Raw genomic sequence first — 20,401 nt, 5'->3', positions numbered from 1 at the left:
TCACAACATTTTATTGATATAGCACTTTAGTTGACTAAATAATAATAATCAATAAACATTTTATTGATATAGCACTTTAGTTGACTAAATGTGTGAGGCCCATCAGTCTTCCTCTACTCTGTTACAGGATCCCAGTGAGAAAAAAAAAAACATGTGTTCACTGCACGCATTTATTCCACTGCTTGGTTAAATTGTGCAAAACCAATGAATAAACCTGGGTTAATAGGCAGGCTATTACGGTATCGGGGTCCACCCCTCATCTTCTGGTGTTATCCACTCTGAAGTTGCTGTCAACACCTTCATAGTAAAGACTGTGTTAAAGTATGGGTACACTTTCTCCTTGAAAGTGTCTTTGAGAGTGTGTATGTGTCCAAAAGTATCCGCATCAAAGAATGACAATTCTCCTCCGTTCCAGTCCAGCTGCACTCGGATTCTCTGCGGCTTCTGCTCCACCTTAAGGAAAGTGGAGGGGGTCGGCGTAGAAGCCATGGCGTACATTCGTCATCGTTACGCCACATAAACCAGCGTCCACTCATGGGGGTGAAGTCTCCCTTCCTCTTAGCAGACTCCGCCATCACGCCCAGAATCCAGCGTGGATAGTCCCCAACCTCCACATCCCAGCAGTGAGTACCCATGTCAAAGCCCACAGAGCCCAGCACACTGTGGTACAAGTCATACCTCTGTGGGTTATTTTCAACGAATCTCACAGTGGTCAGATCCTCAGACAGGACCAGATCTGGGTGTGCAGTGTTGGGATCCAGAGTCAAAGCAGCTGTGGGGAGAAAGAACACATGAACATGGAATCTAAAATAATGGTAAATGTATACCCTGTTACAGATACAGTAGACTTTTACGATGCATCCTGAGTAAGAGGAAAGGGGAAGAGAGAGAGGGGGGGTACATCCTGAGTAAGAGGAAAAGAGAGAAGAGGAGAGAGAGAGGTCCATATCATGTTGATGATCAATAAGTGAATAAGTTAATATAAGTTGGGTGATGCTAAAGAAAACACAGGGAGAAACATTTCACAACTAACTAGAATTGCATATCCAAGGACCTGCAAGAGTGGGCTTGATCAGGTCACCAAAATAATTGCAACACTACCTCATTTTTGAAAATCGGGCACACAGATCAAAAGTTATCTGCATTAGAACATCCAATGAGCCAAAACGCATTAATAAAGTGGTTGCTATGCTGGTTGCTAGGGTAATCATGCTGGTTGCTATGGTGGTTGCTAGGGTCACATTGTAGTGGAAGTTGCTAGGTTAATTAGCATGGTTGCTAGGGTGATGCTAGGGTAATTAAGGTAGTTGCTAGGGTGCAATTCTGCGTGGAAATATATTTGTATTAATGTATTTTGGCATTGGGAAGTAAATGTTAAACTGCACAATTCCCTGATATTCCATGACCTTGCCCCAAAAATGATGAAATTTCCTGCCTTTCCATGTCTGGAATAATATAATTCCACGATATTCCAGAAATTCCAATAATTCCAATAACTTACCATAGGGTAATTAGAAAGGTTGCTAGGGTGTTGCTAGGGTACATATGGTGGTTGCTATGCAAAATAGCATGGTTGCTATGGTTGTTGCTAGGGTAATCATGTTGGTTGCTATGGTGTTTGATAGGTTGACATTATCGAGGTGGTTGCTAAGTTGTTGCTAGGGTAATTAAGATGGTTGCTAGGGCGTTGCTAGGGTACATATGGTGGTTGCTATGCTAAATAACATGATGACAATGCTGGTTGCTTGGGTAATCATGTTCATGGCTAGGTTGACATTATAGTGGTGATTGCTAGGTTGCTGCTAGGGTAATTAAGATGGTTGCTAGGGTACATATGGTGGTTATATGCTAAATAACGTGGTTGCTATGCTGTTTGCTAGGGTTAAAGCCAAACCATGTGTATACAGGTCATGTGCATGGTCTCCTGTGGATCTACAAAGATCTGTTTGAAGAAATTTACTGGCATGAATTTTTAGAGCTGGAACCGTGTCGATAGCTCAAACGCTCTAGGAGCAGTTGTCGGTACAAAAACTGGATTAACGTGAATAATATGAAAACTTAAGAAGAACAACAATTTGCTTAATCAAGCCAACAAATTATGTTGCTAACTTTGTGTGTAACACTGTGTGTGTGTGTGTGTGTGTGTGTGTGTGTGTGTGTGTGTGTGTGTGTGTGTACATATACGCACGCTTCTCAACAGTCTCTCTCAACTGCTTAATGACTTGGTACTTCAGTTTCTCCAGGTGCTTCGTCTCATTGAGCAGAGCTTCTGAAACTTTCTCTGGCTCCTGCAGTTTGCAATCGGTTCTGGAATGACATTCATGAGTTAGTGCTGCTGTGGCTTTGGGTTCAGAACCACAGAGAAGAGAGAGAGACAGGAGACAGATCACTTACATTTCAACGGTCTTCCGGTAATCCTGTAAAAAAGTAGATGAAGAATGCTATATCAAGGTTATAATTCCAGGTTACACAGAATATTTAGGTTTACAAGAACAATATTTTGGGCAGCTCTATCTGTCAAAAAGTGATTAAGACGTCCTGTCACTAGGGGGAGCTATAGGGCTACAGTGTTGATGTCCAGCACAGAATACAGACTATAGTGCAGTATGTAAGGGATAATGTATTGTCCACCAGTAATAAGGCCCCAACAAAGAGAACAGAACCCCGATGCGCAGCGGAGTGGTTTTGCTTCGACCTGAAGGGACTTATTTTCTGATAATTATCGGCGGACAATACATTATCGCGCTTATTATACGGCTACTTGCCAAAACGAGAAAAGAAATTTAACACAATGGGTCTTTAAAAATGTGATTGGAACTTTCTGCAGCACCCTGAAGAGCCGTGTAATAAATATACTGTAAAGCGGAAGTTGCACCCATTTTTTCATTCTCATGGGGTGTAGGAAACCTGTGGCTATATAACTAGATGTTGCCTTTAGCTTCTCAGCATATGTCTGCCTATGTAGTGCTATTACATTTATTGTAGTTTATCTACCTACAGATATAAAACAACACCCATGGCCATTTACTGTTCACTCTCTCTTTCTCTTGTGTTACTGTTCACTCTCTTTCTGTACTGTCACTGAAACATTACATTTCACCCTAAAGCCATATGTTTGTTTTGTGAGCAGTGTATATACAGTATATATATATATATATATATATGAATACAGTATATATATATATATGAATACAGTATATATATATATATATATATATATATGAAAGGCAAGGTTTACCGTCAGGTTTGTGACCCCATCAGCTTCCAATTTCCTTTGTATGGCTTTGATGGCGTCTTTCAGACAGGTCATCTTCCTCCTTATGCGGCCGCTCACCTCCCGCAGCATCTGCAGCTTCTCCTCCTTCTCCTGCCTCACGATGGCCAGCCGGACCTTCTCCTCGTCCCGCAGGAACCGGTGGAACTGCTCAAACTCCTCCGTGATCAGCTGCTCGATGTGTATGGCCCGAGCCTGCAACAGCAAACAGGCCTATTACTGCTGATCAGCTGCTGGATGTGTATGGCCCAAGCCTGCAACAGCAAACAGGCCTATTACTGCTGATCAGCTGCTGGATGTGTATGGCCCAAGCCTACAACAGCAAACAGGCCTATTACTGCTGACCAGCTGCTCGATGTGTATGGCCCAGTGCTTGGCATAGAAAGAATCTCTATTCATAAGACTAATGCTTCTTATTTTGTGTGAAATTTAAATGGAGGTTTCAGTAATATTTTGTGTGAATGTCAATCTCACCGTAATGCAATGTGTGGTTTCGTCTCCAGCGAGTTGTGCTTCTTCAAGGTCTTCCAGTCTGGTCTTTAGTCGCCCTAGACTCAACTTCAGTTCCTCCTGGAAGTAAAACAAATCTTGAAGATAATCCTTGGTGTGTGTGAGGTTGTGTGTGTGCGCCTATAAATGCCGGTGCTCAATGCAGTGATGTCACACCTCGCGTGCGCAGTGACCACTAAAACCTTTAGAGCCCAAGTTTGAGAACGGAATCTCCCAGCTAACAGGAGCGCATGCACACTGTGGTCAGACACATGAAGAGGGCAGAGCGAGGCTTAAGTAAATGAATAAAAGATGTTTATTAAAGTTGACCAATAGCAGTGAGCTATCCCTTTAAATGGAATGCATCAGACCAGATTAAAGTAGCATTTAAAATCTTAATATTGCTACGGGTGAATAGTTGTACAAATATTAATATGTAGCATTTATTCTGCTGTTCTGAACATGTAGCAATAAGATGTTACGCCAAACATGTGTGGTGTTACATATTCAACTATGAGTCACCTTGAATCATGTTTAATGGAATCACATGTAACTTTGTAGCACATGGTAGTCTATTGTAAAGATATGCCTACAGTACACGTACGTACATATACACTTTATGTGCCACTAAGGGAAGAGGCAACAGCACCACCCAACCATGCAAACTGAATAATACAGTAGCCTACCGGTACTCGTGGGCCTACATAGTCTCTCGTATTTTTGTGCTGTTCTGCTGCATGCTCTACGTATGACATTATCATTAAGCTTAATCAATTTCTCTGACTAGACTCAAGACAATACAACTGAACATAATATATTGGTGTGATCAACATTCAAAAGGGCTTCTAACTGGTCAACATCACCTGGGATTTAACGGGTCGAATAATTTCAACATTGTTATCCCTTAAGTTTTAAACCACTGGATACAGTTTACCACAGTGAGCCAGGAAGCTGCCCTCTTACCTCATTTCCCTTTTGAAATATAAGTCCATCTGTCATAACACCCAGTCACAGAATTTTATTTCTCTAGAAATTCCTCATATAAGTTTGATAGAGTTTGATAATTTCCTTTAAGCATTTTTTGCTCCTTATGAATGGAATAAAATCCAGGAGGTTCTCAAACTAAACATATTTGTCCCAGTTAACTAATTTAAAAAGCGTACTAAATGGCTGTGGCTCAGTGCTGCTGCTCTTAGATATTACATAGTTTTAATATTTTATTGTTTATTTACTGTCTTTTTCATCTCTGACATTATTCTGATTTTAGTTTTATTTTTTGTGTGTTGTTGTTAATCAGGGCATTGCTCCAGAGCAGGAGCAGACAGCCCTGCGCAGAAGATGGGCAAACGCACACAAGCAGCCTCAGTACAAGAACAGGACAGCGAAGTAACAGCCAATCCAATAACAGGACAGGGAAGCAACAGCCAATCCAAGAACAGTACAGGAAAGCAACAGTCAATCCAAGAACAGGACAGGGAAGCAACAGCCAATCCAAGAACAGGACAGCGAAGTAACAGCCAATCCAAGAACAGGACAAGGAAGCAAGGACAGGGAAGCAACAGCCAATCCAAGAACAGGAAAGCAACAGCATATCCAAGCACAGACAATTGGAACAGACAAGCATAGAATCTGAAGCCGAGACGAAACACACAAGCACACATAGACCATATGAGACATAGAGCAGCTTTTGACAAAACAAATCTGTGAACGTGAATTTAATATGTGATGAAAGATTGCAGTTCTGCTTGTTGATTCCAATTCCTATCTATTCCACATTTCGATTCCACTATGAAAAAAAAAAAAACAGTGCATAAAATACAAATATGTCTTTTTTTCTTTATTCCAGGAGTAGTCTATGCCGTAAACCATAACTGAACATTCAATCTAGATCTGCTAATTAATCCTCAATCTAGAGTGGATCAATCAATCTAGGGCTAATTAATCCTCAATCTAGAGCAAATCAATCAATCTAGGGCTAATTAATCTTCAATCTAGAGCAGATCAGTCAATCTAGGGCTAATTAATCCTCAATCTAGAGCAAACAATCTAGGGCTAATTAATCCTCAATCTAGAACAGATCAGTCAATCTGGGGCTAATTAATCCTCAATCTAGAGCAGATCAATCAATCTAAAGATGCAAAGCCTTGATGTTTCAGTCTCAAAAATTGCAACATACTTGTGCATCTTTACTTGCCATTGTTCACAATAATAAATATGTCTTTATCTAATGTTTATGAATTAAAAGGCAGAACCATTTTTTTTCTATTCAGAATTTTTGAAAAGATTCTTTTCAATTCTGGTTTTTGGTTCTAGCTCCAGCTCCAGTTCTTTCTTATCAATTCTACTTTATTCTAATATTTTGGTTCCCAACCCTCAATGACACTGAATATTCTGCCATTCAGGCGGGTAATTTTTCTGAGACAGCTGGTAGTTTGTAGGGGGTCTTTCAATCAGTGCAGCTGTCATCAACTTCAAACTGTAACACTTCAGCCATTTGATCGAGCTAATCAAAATAGTTCTATGACATTTGTATGTCATAGAACTATTCTATGACAAGTAACAAATAGAACCATGTGGTTTTGTTTTCAGAGTGCAGTGCATAGACTGCACTCTCTGTCAAGAGGAAATGACGCTAGCAGAATGTCAAGAGTATGAATATTGCTCACCTTAAGGTCAAACGGTTCAAATTCCTCTTCGTTTCGTGGTTTGATGGTGTGGCACGTGTGTTTTCTGGCGAAGCGGCACACGAGACACACGGGGAAGTCATGCTCCATACAGTAGAAGTTGAGCTGCTCACTGTGCTCTTTACAGAGCTCCTCACACCCTGCTCGAGGTTTCTGACTTCTCTCCTGCCAGAACGTCTCACACAGGTACTTCAAGACCAGGTTTGGCAGCAGCTGACCCTTCGATGACCTCCTCCTGCAGACAGGGCACTCGTGGGCACCATTGTCCACCCAGAAGTGCTTTAGGCAGGGTTCACACACAGCGTGGGCGCATGTCAGGAGCACAGGGTCCTTAAAGATGTCATTGCACATGATGCAGCAGAAATCCTTTTCGTATTTTGTACCCATTTTGTCTGGTGAAAATCTTGTCTCTCTCTCTCTCTCTTGGTGGACAGTTTTTACTTTCACCTAAATTAGGCTAATAATAATGTTTTCTCTCAGCAGATTGTCCAGGTCTGTCTGAGACTTGGGCTTCAAATGAATGACCTGTGCTTTAAATCAGTTGTGGTCAGCAGACACTCACGGCCTATCAGTTTACGACCTTATTTTTAGGAAGCAGTCAGTGGGTGAGACTCTAGCTCGAGAGAAATCTGATTGGCCAGCCCCATGCAGCCTTGACACATGACACCTCTTCTCTTGTTACTCCTGGCTACTGTGGCTCCTCAACTTCAGACTCAAGAAAGGAGGTGTAAATAATCATAGCTGCCTGTCTGTCTCCACACAGTCACAACCTGAGTACTGGGAGCAATGCTGACTGCATCTACAAGTTATTCAGCTCAAGCAGGTGCACTGCAACACCCCTACTGGCTGCCATGCGCTACTGCAGCCGTCTGCTCTTGAGGCATCTGTGTCATCCCTCTCCTGAAGGAGAATGACCCTGCCCGCGCTGAGCACCATGTTTGGGCATCACTCCAGCACGCTGAAAATACAATGGTGCATCCCTTAAAATAGGTTTGTTTCTTCTTCAAAATGGTGCCTCCCTCATAACAGGGTTGTTTCTTCTTCAAAAATGTTCATGACCAAAAGCCACAACTCCATGAAACAGACCCAAATGCTATGTCTGGCATGCTTGGAGAGGTTTAAAGGGCAGTTTGCATTGTGGTCAAGAGATTAGATTAGATTATATTAGATTACACTATAATGGGAAATTACACAATTGGCTAAAACTAAAAGGATATCTAGAATATGTCCAACTATCCGACAGAATGAACAAACTAAACAATCATCAAACAGCCAAGACTGAAACTGTTCTTTATTGGTCAAGTCCTTTATTGCACTCACACTGCTGTGTATGTTCATTCACTAGATCTGTCTGAAGATCTTAACAATACGTTTGTCAAAAACTGCATCCAAATAAACATGCTGATAAAGCCTCTACAAATTTAACTGGGACAGGGATGGGCCTCCAAACAACAGCTTTGGAACAGGAACACTTATAACGGAGACCTGCAAATCCCAACACAGGCCAAAGAAGAAGCAGTCAATCACAAAAAAAACCCTACTAAAACTAAAAATACAGTCATTATTTTTGTATGGCTTCACAGTATTATGTGGGGGATCTAAATACAATCTATGTATGAAGGAGCCCCAAACTCATTTCTGCAGCTGAATCAGTATCTTCTGCCTTGCCACTGCTCCTCTTCTGTGTCTGCACCGCGACCACGACCGCGGTGCCGACAGGTAATACCTACAGACGCGAGTGCTCCGAGAGCCCAGAGAAGAAGGGGAACATGACGCCACTGAACCGGTGCTTGAAGGTGCGCAGGTGAATCTTACGCTCGGGGTCCGAGAACGTCAGCCTCCCCTGGTCCTGGTCCAGCAGAACACGGATACAGTTGAGCTTCTCGTTGACCCGGAGTGGCGCAGGACGGGTAGAAACCCTCATCATCTTCCCTGCTGTACCACAGCCCGCCGTCTTCCCAGATCTGTGTCTTCACACAACCCTGTCTCACAGGTCTACGGACAATTCTCTTGACCTTGTGGCTTGGTTTTCACTCTGACATACACCATCAACTGTGAGACTGTATATAAAGAGATGTCTACCTCTCCTAATAATGGCCAATGAATTAATTTAGGCGCAGATGGACTGTAATCAAGTTGTAGAAGCATCTCAAGGACCATTGATAGAAGTAGGATGCACCAGAGCTCAATTGCAAGTGTCATAACAAAGGGTCTGAATACTTATGTAAATGGAATATTTCAGACTTTTATTTTTTTATAAATGTACAAAACACTCCAAACACCTGATTTTTTGTGGAGTGTTGGAGTATTATGTGTAGATTGATGAGAAAAAAAACTGAATTGAATCCATATCAAGATGTGTCTGAAACATAACACAATGTGGAAAACTTGAAAGGGTCTGAATACTTTCCGGTTGCTGTGTACTGTACATAGACACAAATATTATCCACATGGGCTATCCACTGGACATAAACATCGCAATAAAAAAAAGACATAAACATTCCTCACCAACACCACAAAAGCGTCATCAGAGGCCAAGTCCTGCTCAGTGTCTCAGATCCTCTCTGTAAACTCTAGTATGTCTGTAATGGCGTCCTCAATCTTCAGGTTCCTCATGCGGGCCTGCATCTACTCCTCCTGTCTCAGCGTCCTCAATCTTCAGGTTCATCATGTGGGCCTGCATCTCCTCCTCCTGCCTATGCGTCCTCAATCTTCAGGTTCATCATGCGGGCCTGCATCTCCTCCTCCTGCCTATGCGTCCTCAATCTTCAGGTTCATCATGCGGGCCTGCATCTCCTCCTCCTGCCTCAGCGTCCTCAATCTTCAGGTTCATCATGCGGGCCTGCATCTCCTCCTCCTGCCTATGCGTCCTCAATCTTCAGGTTCATCATGCTGGCCTGCATCTCCTCCTCCTGCCTCAGCGTCCTCAATCTTCAGGTTCATCATGCGGGCCTGCATCTCCTCCTCCTGCCTATGCGTCCTCAATCTTCAGGTTCATCATGCGGGCCTGCATCTTCTCCTCCTGCCTTAGCGCCGCAATCCGGGCCGCCTGCTCCTCCCGCATGAACTGGTGGAGCTTCTCAAACTCCTCCTTCATGTTCTGTTCTGCAAGCAGCACTTGCCTCTGGACACACGCACACACACACAAACAAACACGTGTGCGTACACAAACACACACATTTTTAATTGCATTTGCCCCCTGAAGGCACAGGTGCGTCTCTAGTTGATGCTAAATCATCACGCTGATCTGAACGATCATAACTCACTGTTATGTGTTCTGCCATTTTATTACAAGCAAGCTTGAAGTCTTGAATGTCCTTCATATTATTATTTTGGGCCTGTAGCTTTGCCATGACTTTCTCCTGAAAATAGAATAAATCGGTGATATACACTACCAGTCAAATGTTTGGAGACACAAATTTCCATTCTACTCATTCCAAGGGCTCTCCAATGTTTTCTCAGTTAGCCTTTTAAAATGATATCAGATTAGTAAACAGAGTGTGCCTTTGCCACAATGGATGAATGGTTGCTGATAATGGGCAATGTAGATACTGAATTAAAGATCAGCCATTTCTTTCTATAAGTCGAGAACCCTTTTGCAATTATTTAAGCAGTAAGCACATAATGTAATCTAAAAGCAGCTGCCCTGATTAAAAAACAATGCAAAATATCTCATTTAGTATTCTGTCTATAATGGAGTGGAATGGGAATTTCTAAGTGGCTCCAAACTTTTGACTGGTAGTGTATACAACAGGTTGTGTTTATGTGAGGGCAGTCAGTTGATTATTGCCACAGAATAGCCTAAACAATGTGATTTAATCAAATGTTATACTCAACATGGTTTCATTTGGTTATGCTTAGAAATAGCATAATGATGACATGTTAATGTTGAAACCAACTCACCCTTAAGCCAGCAGCTATTTCACTGATGGGACTGAAGTTGTGCTAATGGTGTTTTTCCGAGTCTCGACACACCAAACACACAGGTTCGTTGTCCTCAAGACAGTAGAGTTCAAGTTTTCGATTATGTCGGCTGCAGAGTAACGTCTCCCTACTTCTCTCATGATATGAAGGAAGGCTTCGCACACATTTTTCAGAATAAGGTTGAGAAGAGGTGGGTCGTTGGATGATCTTTTCCTGCATAGTGGACATTCTCTAACCCCCTTCAATTCCCAGAATTGAGTTAGGCACTCTTTACATACACTGTGTGAGCATGTCAACATCACGGGACTCTTAAAGATGTCTTGACACACTGGGCAGCTCAAATCCTCCACCAGATATGCCTTTTCGATTCCATTTCAGTTAGCTGGATAACTTTAGTTGTCGGAAAAGGCTTTGTAAAGTTAGGCTAACTATTTATACTTTACAGTTTGCACCCGAAACCTAGTTTACCTTAGGGTAAATGAAATTGGAAAACCAGGCAGAGGACTTGATCAATTTCTGAAGTTTTTTTTTTTTTTTTTTGCCAAACTAGCACAGCAGGCAGAATAGCAGCTAAGTGAATTTGAATGTGCTGAATTCTACGAAAGGGTAGCTACTAGCTACCTTAGCGAACAATGTGTAGCACACATTTAGCTTCACCATAAAGGTCAGTTTGACATTAACGTTAACGTTCATAGACATGCACCACAAACCTTTCACTTCAATTTTAGTTTTTGAGGACGTCTTCTGTGGCAAATTTGGTTATTTTGGCTGTTTATTCTTTGAATAAATCTAATCATACATTTATTCTTTGAATAAATCTAGTCATAAAACCATAAAACGCGCGGCAGATGAGGTGTGCGGGAAGCAGGGTTTAGTGCTCATAAAGTGTAGAGCTGGTGAGGTGTCGCCCGCCCCCTACTGGTCTGAATGTGAAGGCTAATCAAAACTACCGAGACCAGATTAAAAGCCTTTTAAAACCTAGTTTACAACAATGTGATGGCATTTCAGCCCATAGAACGAAGGTGCTGAAACTCTGCTGTAATATTCTGCCAAACAATTCACTTTCATTATACACTAAAGGCTAGTATGCTGTAGGCCTATGTAATAATGTGGAGAAAGGTTATTCAAGTGTTAGCCCCCAAGCCATGTCTATGTCATTGCGATTTTCTGCCAACCTAATCTCAAATTGAAGTAATAATTACATTTTAAAAAAAAAACTTTAACAATACCACCGCACACAAATCACCATCATAAAGGAATGACATTAAACACATAAACCCAATCTGCATGGCCATGCATAATAGTGTTTAGCGGACATTAGGCCTACTTGTGTACATTTACTCAATTATTGTACTTAAGTCGCTTTTTCATGTATATGTACTTTACTTGAGTATTTCAATTTTGTTAAACTTTTTACTTTTACTCCAGTAATTTCTAGGCCAAATGTCTTACTTTTTCCTCCACTACATTTTGTGACAGCTGAAGTACAGCTGAAGTTCCTTTTGGAAAAAGACTTTCCAAATACATAATCATACCCTACAATTATATGTGTATTTTCTATTAAGTGGGCTATGCTTTAAATAATGGTGTTGCCTAACCTATGTTATTGTAACGTTAGGTGCCAATGAAGAGACCGTTTACTATTAACTGGGTTTAATGTTGACTGTTGTCGGCCACAGCCACGCCACAAGAACACACTTTTACACTCACGTATAAGAGTTCCAACTCACACACACCTCCTCGTAATCTCCACTACCCACCCCCCAAGACTACACACATTACCCCGGAAGGGGGCGGTACCCCAACCCTGGCCCAGGTAACAGAGCCTATCAGAACCATATACACATTTAGGAACTTAGACCACTACTTTTAGGAACTTAGACACGCTACATTATTGTTATATCCACTATTTACTGTACCTTGTTAACCCCTTGACCATAACCTCATGACGCCATCGAGCAAATGATAATAGACAACAATGATAGATAGACAATGATAGACAATTTGACACTAGCAAATACAAAAGGGAACGTCTTGATTTGGTCTGAAAGTGTAAAGCATTCAACAAAGCAAAAAGTAGTTACTTTGAAGTATCTAAGAAAAGATATCACATTGGTTTGTTTTAGTTATTTTTACATACAACAATTCTTAGTTGATTTAGTCCTTGAATGAAGGAGAAAGGCTCAAGAAATGCCTATGTCTGTGCCGAATCATTTCAGCAATAGTAAATGCAACTGTTATTCATAATACATTTCAGGACTTTTACTTTTGATACTTAATTACATTTGTAGGCAATTACTTTTGCACTTCCACTCAAGTGGAAATGTAAAAAGAGGACTTTTTTACAGTAACATTTTACCATGTGTATCTCTACTTTAACTCAAGTACAGGATTTGTGTACTTCGTCCACCACTGGCTAGTGTAGATTTGATACAAGATGCAACAGGTGAACATCAGCCACTGGTAAAATGTTATTATCAATATCCAATACCAGTCAAAAAGGCTGTTATCAACAGGATGGGAAGAGATGAGAAAAAGTAGCTCACACATTAAAAAATGTAATTCCTTATTTTATTTTCCTCAGGACACAACAAACCTGCCTGAGTCTTCCTCAGTGAACACTTGAATAAACAAACAAACAAACAAAAAAAAACAGGAAGTACTCCCGTTGTCATTGGATGTCAAATTGGTCCAGTTACACTCTGCTGCCTCTACCATTTAAGATAACATTTTGATCTGTTGATGCCCATGGCTGACTGTAGGTTTATAGAGATCTTCATATGCAGGAGTCTAAGAGGAGTGTCAGGGCAGATGGTGCTGAAGAACGGGTACACTGTTTGGGTGAAGGTGTGCTGGATGGTGTGTATGATGTCGTTGGTCATACTATCAGTAAAGGTTAGCATTCCCTCGTCGCAATTTAGCGTCACCGTAACCCTCAGAAGCTCCTTCTCCAATTTGATTTTCACTAACTTATCTGGTGGAAAGCATGCGCGGTAGTCTGGCGCGCATTCCGATTCCATTTCCAGGTACAGGTATTCTGGATGGCAGCGAACGCCTCTCTGCCTCTGGGCAGACTCTTCCATCACGCCCAGCAACCATGTCGCGCTGTACACGTCCACTATCCAGCTGTGGACGCCCGACTTGAAGCCCTCGAAGCCCAGCACACCAACGTGGTCCTTGAGTCTCTCCGGGTTGGCAGGGAGACACTGGCCCTTACGGGGCCATAAGCCATCTCGGAAAGCAGTCAGGTCGTCAGAGAGGATCAAGCGTGAAAACGCTGTGTTGGGGTCCAGAATCACAGGAGCTGCAGAGAGAAGGGGTGGGGGGCATGCATGATCTGTTGATTTCCATCACCTGATGGTACATCTGATTAAGTAAAGGAGAGTGTGCAGTACATGAGTTTCTCAGCTCAGATTTCATTGCCCTTCCATCTTCTACTACGCATATCAGTGCTCAAATTATCTTTTTGTCTTTAAGGGGGTCTCTCTATCTCATAAAAAAGTTGCCACATCCCGCACATAGCCTAACAAGGCTATAAGATCACCTATTACCAACCGTCCCGTATTTCCAACCTCTTATGTGTATGTGTCACTTAATATTAATTTTGACCGCCGCGCAGCGAAGCGGCGGTCATATAGGTTTAGTAAGGTTGTGCTAGCAACCTTAGCTTATAATTAAAATAATGATAAAATAAATATTAATACAAATTATAAAACACAAATTTTATTTAACACACAATTACAAAAGCATAAAAACAGGTATGTGTGTGTTTCACACCAAATAAAAATATTTTCCTCTCATAACTTTTTTAAACCTGGCAAGCTATAGGTGTCAGGGTTAAGAAAGCAACACCATTGGATTTTTATATCAAAATTTCAAAAGGCCATGGCTTGAAAGTGGTCAGAGATAAAGTCCTACTGTAAATGTAAAAATCTTTGAGTAAAACAAAAGTGTATGAAGGGGGTAAATTTACCCATCTAATTTGCCACTGGATGGCAAGCACCTCAAATTATGCACCTTTCTAAATACTGGATGAACATATTTGAGTAGGTTTACTTTCCTTTTTTCATATTACCCACATAACAAATTAACAGGAAAACACCTAAGATGTATACCAACACCTAAGATGTATATGGTTTCTAAACCACAAGGCCTACAATAAAGTATTCTGGTCAAATCAGTTGCTATCGCGGGTAATCAGAAGTTCGCATCATATTGCGGGTGACTTTGTAGTTTAGAGCCCTATTTCTACTAGCCCTGCTGTCTGTACCACGTCCATTAAGGACACTATCATCACGATTACCACTGCAACCTCCAAGCTATGTTGGGCAGAGGGTCGAAATAAGCATGGTATGCTTAGTGGACACCGTCGTATACACGCAGACAGCACCCAGCACCTCCATTCAATAGACGATCGATCGATCATAATCTCCAAAAGGATATTCTCCTTCAGATTTAGAATAGGTGAATAATTAGCCTACCTAAGACTTCATTACACGTAAACGTTTTTCGACATTTGGTGTAGGCCTATTTCTGCTTAATTTCTGCTTCAATTTATGCAACACTATGGCCTGCATCGCTTCCGCGTCATTACAAATGCACGTCTTTGTGTTTCTCGCGTGTAATACAAGTATTTCCTGAAAACTTTGAGCAGCGATTTTGGGTTTGAATGAAGCTCTGGATGTCTAGCACATAGTAGAGCAGAGTAGGCTACAAATGAGATTTGTCACCGTACTTGGATCTATCGTCTATTTTAATCAGTATCATTGTTTGTCGCAATTAAAAATAGCCTCAAGGGCCGGATTACATTATTATTTTGACATACGTCGCGGGCCGGAATTGGGCCGGACGCGGGCCAGATTTGGCCCGCGGCCTGGGTGTTTGAGACCCCTGACCTAGGGTCTATTTACAGAAAGTAACAAGTTTAAACTGTTGTTTGAGAACACAATTACTTGTGTCAGACACACAAAGTGGACAGAGTCAGACCAAAGTTAATTAATAAAATATAGATAGATTCAAATTTAACACTGGTTGCATGTGATTGGTTTATTCAACACTTCACCGATGAGGTGTCACCCATTTCAGCCTTGATATAACCTCCAGTTACAAAATGTTTAAACCATGGGTTCCCAAACTCCATCAACGTGGGCCTCCCCTCTGAAAACAGTGACACCTCCCTTACTTCCTTGCTCTCTTTCTCCCTCCCTTCCTCTCTTTCCCCCTCTCCCTGAGTTGGTATTGCCCAGCTTAAGGGCTAGACACAGATTCGACTGAACACCCTTCACAATTACGCCACACAGTGCATTAGTACTCACTGTACTGAACAATCTCCTGCATCTTCTCCCAGACTTTGAACTTCAGGTTGCCCAGGTGCTTTGCCACATTGATCAGAGGTCCTGAAACCCTCTCTGGATTCTGGAGTGTGCACTGGGCTCTGGAATAACATTCAGGAGTCAGTGCTGCTGTGGGTTTGGGTTTGGGTTGGGGTTGGGGGGTGATAGAGAGCGAGGAAGTAAAGGAGAGAGAGCGAGGGAGGAATGGAGAGAAGGGTGAAAGAGTGAGAGAGAGAGAGATCTCTCACCTATGCAAAGTGGTTTTGTAATTCTGTAAAATAGAAAACAGGTGTAAACAGGGCAGGAGGGGGAGAGGGGGATGTACAGAGGGAGGGAGGGAGAGAGAGAAAGACAGAGAGGAAGTAAGGGAGAGAGAGGGATGAATGGAGAAAGGAAGGGAAAAAAAGAGAGAGAGTGGGGAAAAAGAGAGATTTCTCACCTGTGCAAAGTGGTTTTGTAATTCTGTAAAACAGAAAACAGGTGTTGACAGATTAGGCATCATTGTTACCTACAATAGTTCGACAATTGTGTGCGGGATTGTACTGAGAATTATGTTGTCTAAGCAATCGAATGCCGAAAGCGGAGTGCACCGCTCTCATGTCGGCCCGGGTGTCCGTAACCCTTTAATGTCTTTAAGTCTGTTTTTCACACACTCAAGGGATCGTCAGGGTTGAGCTCCACGCACGCACACACACACATACACACACACACACACACACACACACACACACACACACACACACACACACGCACACACACAAAGCACTGACACCAAGATAACCTTGATTAAAGGTGCAGTCAGCGACTTCTTGTGAAATCCACAGTCAGTCATTCTAGAGGACCTCCACTGGTGCCACTCAAGGCGTTTTTGACCGACAGAGACGTTCTTGAACTGGTTCTGTTCAGAATTTTTTCAACCTTGGTGCTATCCAGTGAACCAAGGGTGCATCATCAACAATGGGTGTTGCATGCAAAATAACAATTAATGAGATGCATAAACAGGAGAATGATATGAACAGTTGCCCGGTAAAAACGGCAACAGCTGATATTAATGGACACCATGGTTTTAGCCCCCATGGTAGTATGACACGCCCACTCCAGTTCACAGGAAAAAACAACTAGTTTCTGGTTCAAGCTCCAAACCAAGGTGCCACATTCCGAACATTTTTTGTTAAGTCTAAATGCTCCTAACAGTACAGATCTTGGTTCGTGAATGGAAACGGAAACGGTTCTCTGTCCGTGGAAAAAAGCTATCTAAGGCTGTCTCTCACCAGCACAACTGAGGTGTCCGCAGCTTCCAACTGCTCCTCGATGGCCTGGATCTTCTCCGAGATGGAGTCGACCTGCCTCCCCAGCGTCTCCCTCCTCTCTATGAGACTGAGAACCCTGTCACGGGTCTCAGCGCGTCTATCCTGCTCATCATCTCCTCCTCAAGGAACAGTTGGAGACTACGGAATTCCGCACGGATCTTATTCTCTGTATCGTCCGCCTGTGCCTGCAATGAACACATAGCGTCAGTGTGATGATCAAACACACAATGGGGAGAGGAAAACCCCCATGATATCCAAGTTAAGTAACTAATCGGATCGTTCATTGTAATGAACGGTAAGGTTAGTTACTTAAAGGAGAATTCCGGTGTGACATTGACCTACTGTAAAGTGTGTTAAAACATGATACCGAGTGTAAACGTATGTCTCATAGGAGCACTACAGGTGAGGGGTCAGGGTTGGACTGTGCAGGTGAGGGGTCAGGGTTGGACTGTAGGTGAGCAGTGTTGGAGCACTACAGGTGAGGGGTCAGGGTTGGACTGTACAGGTGAGGGGTCAGGGTTGGAGCTCTACAGGTGAGGGGTCGGTGTTGGACTGTACAGGTGAAGGGTCAGGGTTGGACTGTACAGGTGAGGGGTCAGTGTTGGACTGTACAGGTGAGGGGTCAGGTTTGGACTGTACAGGTGAGGGGTCAGGGTTGGAGCTCTACAGGTGAGGGGTCGGTGTTGGACTGTACAGGTGAGGGGTCAGTGTTGGACTGTACAGGTGAGGGGTCAGTGTTGGACTGTACAGGTGAGGGGTCAGTGTTGGAGCACTACAGCTGAGGGGTCAGTGTTGGACTGTACAGGTGAAGGGTCAGGGTTGGACTGTACAGGTGAGGGGTCAGTGTTGGACTGTACAGGTGAGGGGTCAGGTTTGGACTGTACAGGTGAGGGGTCAGGGTTGGAGCACTACAGGTGAGGGGTCAGGGTTGGAGCTCTCTAGTTCTGTGTATTTATGGTCACTACCATAAGAGCCTGAAAGGAACAACTCCTCGGTAAGGAAAATAAATCCCTGATCAGGAGAGATCAGGTGGAGAGATCAGGTGGAGAGATCAGGTGGAGAGATCAGATGGAGAGATCAGGTGGAGAGATCAGATGGAGAGATCAGATGGAGAGATCAGATGGAGAGATCAGGTGGAGAGATCAGATGGAGAGATCAGGTGGAGAGATCAGGTGGAGAGATCAGATGGAGAGATCAGATGGAGATCAGGTTGTGTACTACAGAGATATTTACCTGCACATGTTTAGATTGACTGAGGTGAAGGAGAACAGATACTACATTTTCATTTTTCATTGCACTTCAGTCTGACCAACGGTTACAAACCAGTGGGACCTGTTGGTGAATCATAGAACATACAACCAATGTAGCTTCAGATACACATTTATTCATCAAGCCATTGCTGAGCACAAACAAAGGAGTAAACAAGCTGCCTTATGCATATTTTTTAAAGAGGATACAGCGTTCTTTTTATTGCTAAAAGGGCAATGATACAATGATTCACCATGCTAAGGGATTTCCAGAGAAACTGAAATTAAAATTCAATTAAAAATATTGGTTAGGTTTTAAGTAATTAACCCTTTGAATTAGCCATCAGAGCAGTGATGCATCAAGGTGGTGTATGATTGGCCACAGATGCATCAGATTAGACACATTTGCACAATATTAACAAAATATGCAGTAGAAACTTATTTACTGTGCATGTACTCCTGTTATGGCTGTGAGATTCTGTTCTCAAACGAGAGTCAGTCCACCAGAGTCATAGCTCTGCTCCTGAGTCAGTCCACCAGAGTCATAGCTCTGCTCCTGAGCCAGTCCACCAGAATCATAGCTCTGCTCCTGAGCCAGTCCACCAGAGTCTCAGCTCCGTGTCCTATATAAGGGCCAGGGGAGGAGGGTGGTGGACTGAGAAATACGATGACACAAAGTGCACTGCAGGTACCCAGATGGTGCACTCATAACGGTCAAAAAGTTGAGTGTGGAACGATGGACACTTTTCGTCCTCAATGGTCGCCATCTTGGCTAAATAGAGAAAGGGGAGGGAGCATTTTCCAACTCATGATAATCGTGGGTGAGCAAGCTGGAGCAGCAGCAGTGAAAACCAAACAAATGAATGAACACATTGCATTCTAGCACTTTACAAGACACCTAAAGCGCTTCACAGAGAAGGGGGTAACCTCACTAACCACCAGCAATGTGTAGCACCACCTGGCCACTGCTGGGAAGTAAACGAGTACATGTATTCCGGATTACGTATTTAAAATACAAAATATGAGTAACTGTATTTAATTGCAGTTACAATTTAAATGGGTGGTATTCAGAATACAGTTACACTGATACATTTAAGGGGTTAGATTGTAAATAATAACACGTATAGGCCAAGGCTTTTCAAACTCAAATGTTTGTTCAACCACACCAGGTAGCCTATGTATCTCTCAGGTGGCTTCTTTCTCTTTCCCTCAATGTTTATATTGATAACCTGAATGAAAAACCTCAGGGAATGAAGAATGTAAAATTAGTTTTGTTAGACAAGTACAGTTCTTTAGACAAGTACAGGTTCTCATGCTGTGTGTGTGTGTAGGTTCTCATTTCTCATGTGCTGTTGAAATTCATTACAAATAATCTGTGTATAATCTGTGTATACTCATCCGAAGGACAGCATATCCTGCTTTTGGCCAGATAGAAGTGTCATCTACTATCAACCCACCAACACCACTTCCAGCAGCAACCTGGCTTTTAAAGGAGGTCTCCAACCCAAGTACTAACCAAACCCACACTTGCTTAGCTTCAGTAATTCAGCAAACGCAGGGTATCCGTTGGTCTGGCTGCTGGCTTTACAGACGTACAAGCAAGTTATAACATAAACTGTTCATGTTTTTACAATGTACGACCATGTCACTTTAGAATAGAAGACACCAGTAACGTTATTTTTAAATGTTGCAATTGTCATTTCCGTGAAGTGCCGCCTCACACTGTTATCATGCACTATACAAGTTCAGACAGCGCACTGCTTATACTGACAGCTCCAATTGAGACAGAGTGTTATTAATCTCATATTAAGATAAAGCCTAAATAGACTTACCTAGCACTCTCTCAAAAGATCGTTTTTTTCTCAAATTTTCTCAACACACTGTCAGCCAAATTTGCTTCATTTCATAATGAAACGTCTTAAAATAAGTCAAAATTTTATTAAAACAGGTCAAATGACTTTACAAGATTTTAAGGGTCTCTTGCACTGAAAGCAAACATTTTTTTGATCTTGATATAAGATTAATAACACTTGGTTAGACTTTAGATAAGCAGTTTTGGCAGTGTATCTGTCAATTTTTTCCTTCTCCGGCGTGTGCTAGGAGCTCCTCAGTAGATGTCTCTCCCCTGATGGTGATCCTC

The 20,401-nt window shown here is 42.4% G+C and overlaps 3 protein-coding genes across 5 annotated transcripts in view; all 3 read right to left on the bottom strand.

Annotated features, from left to right (window-relative positions):
• Positions 1-256: 256 nt before the first annotated feature.
• LOC125292291 (E3 ubiquitin-protein ligase TRIM39-like) lies at positions 257-6,944 on the bottom strand. The gene is made up of 7 exons (XM_048239508.1): positions 6,430-6,944; positions 3,749-3,844; positions 3,239-3,469; positions 2,395-2,417; positions 2,189-2,307; positions 497-772; positions 257-297 (listed from the first exon to the last, which is right to left on the bottom strand). Exons 1-7 carry the CDS (start codon positions 6,832-6,834, stop codon positions 257-259), a joined length of 1,191 nt encoding a protein of 396 aa, XP_048095465.1. The 5' UTR covers positions 6,835-6,944.
• A 5,982-nt stretch (positions 6,945-12,926) lies between these two features.
• LOC125291736 (nuclear factor 7, brain-like) lies at positions 12,927-18,845 on the bottom strand. Its single transcript, XM_048238592.1, has 6 exons — positions 18,708-18,845; positions 18,248-18,346; positions 16,976-17,199; positions 16,144-16,166; positions 15,687-15,805; positions 12,927-13,675 (listed from the first exon to the last, which is right to left on the bottom strand). The coding sequence occupies exons 5-6, from the start codon at positions 15,706-15,708 to the stop codon at positions 13,083-13,085; spliced, it is 615 nt and encodes a 204-aa protein (XP_048094549.1). The 5' UTR covers positions 15,709-15,805; positions 16,144-16,166; positions 16,976-17,199; positions 18,248-18,346; positions 18,708-18,845; the 3' UTR covers positions 12,927-13,082.
• Positions 18,846-20,179: 1,334 nt separating this feature from the next.
• LOC125291713 overlaps positions 20,180-20,401 on the bottom strand; it is a 9,167-nt gene continuing 8,945 nt past the window's right edge. For all 3 annotated transcript variants that reach the window (XM_048238557.1, XM_048238558.1, XM_048238559.1), the window contains one exon: positions 20,180-20,401. This exon is cut by the window's right edge and continues 69 nt beyond it. In XM_048238557.1, coding sequence (XP_048094514.1) covers positions 20,332-20,401 — 70 coding nt within the window. In that variant the 3' untranslated portion in view covers positions 20,180-20,331.

The sequence above is a fragment of the Alosa alosa genome, chromosome 3 (assembly GCF_017589495.1).
Source record: "Alosa alosa isolate M-15738 ecotype Scorff River chromosome 3, AALO_Geno_1.1, whole genome shotgun sequence".
In the NCBI taxonomy this organism is placed as follows: Eukaryota; Metazoa; Chordata; class Actinopteri; order Clupeiformes; family Clupeidae; genus Alosa; species Alosa alosa.
Note: the sequence above shows the minus strand (reverse complement) of the source record. Positions and strands in the feature narration are given on the sequence as shown.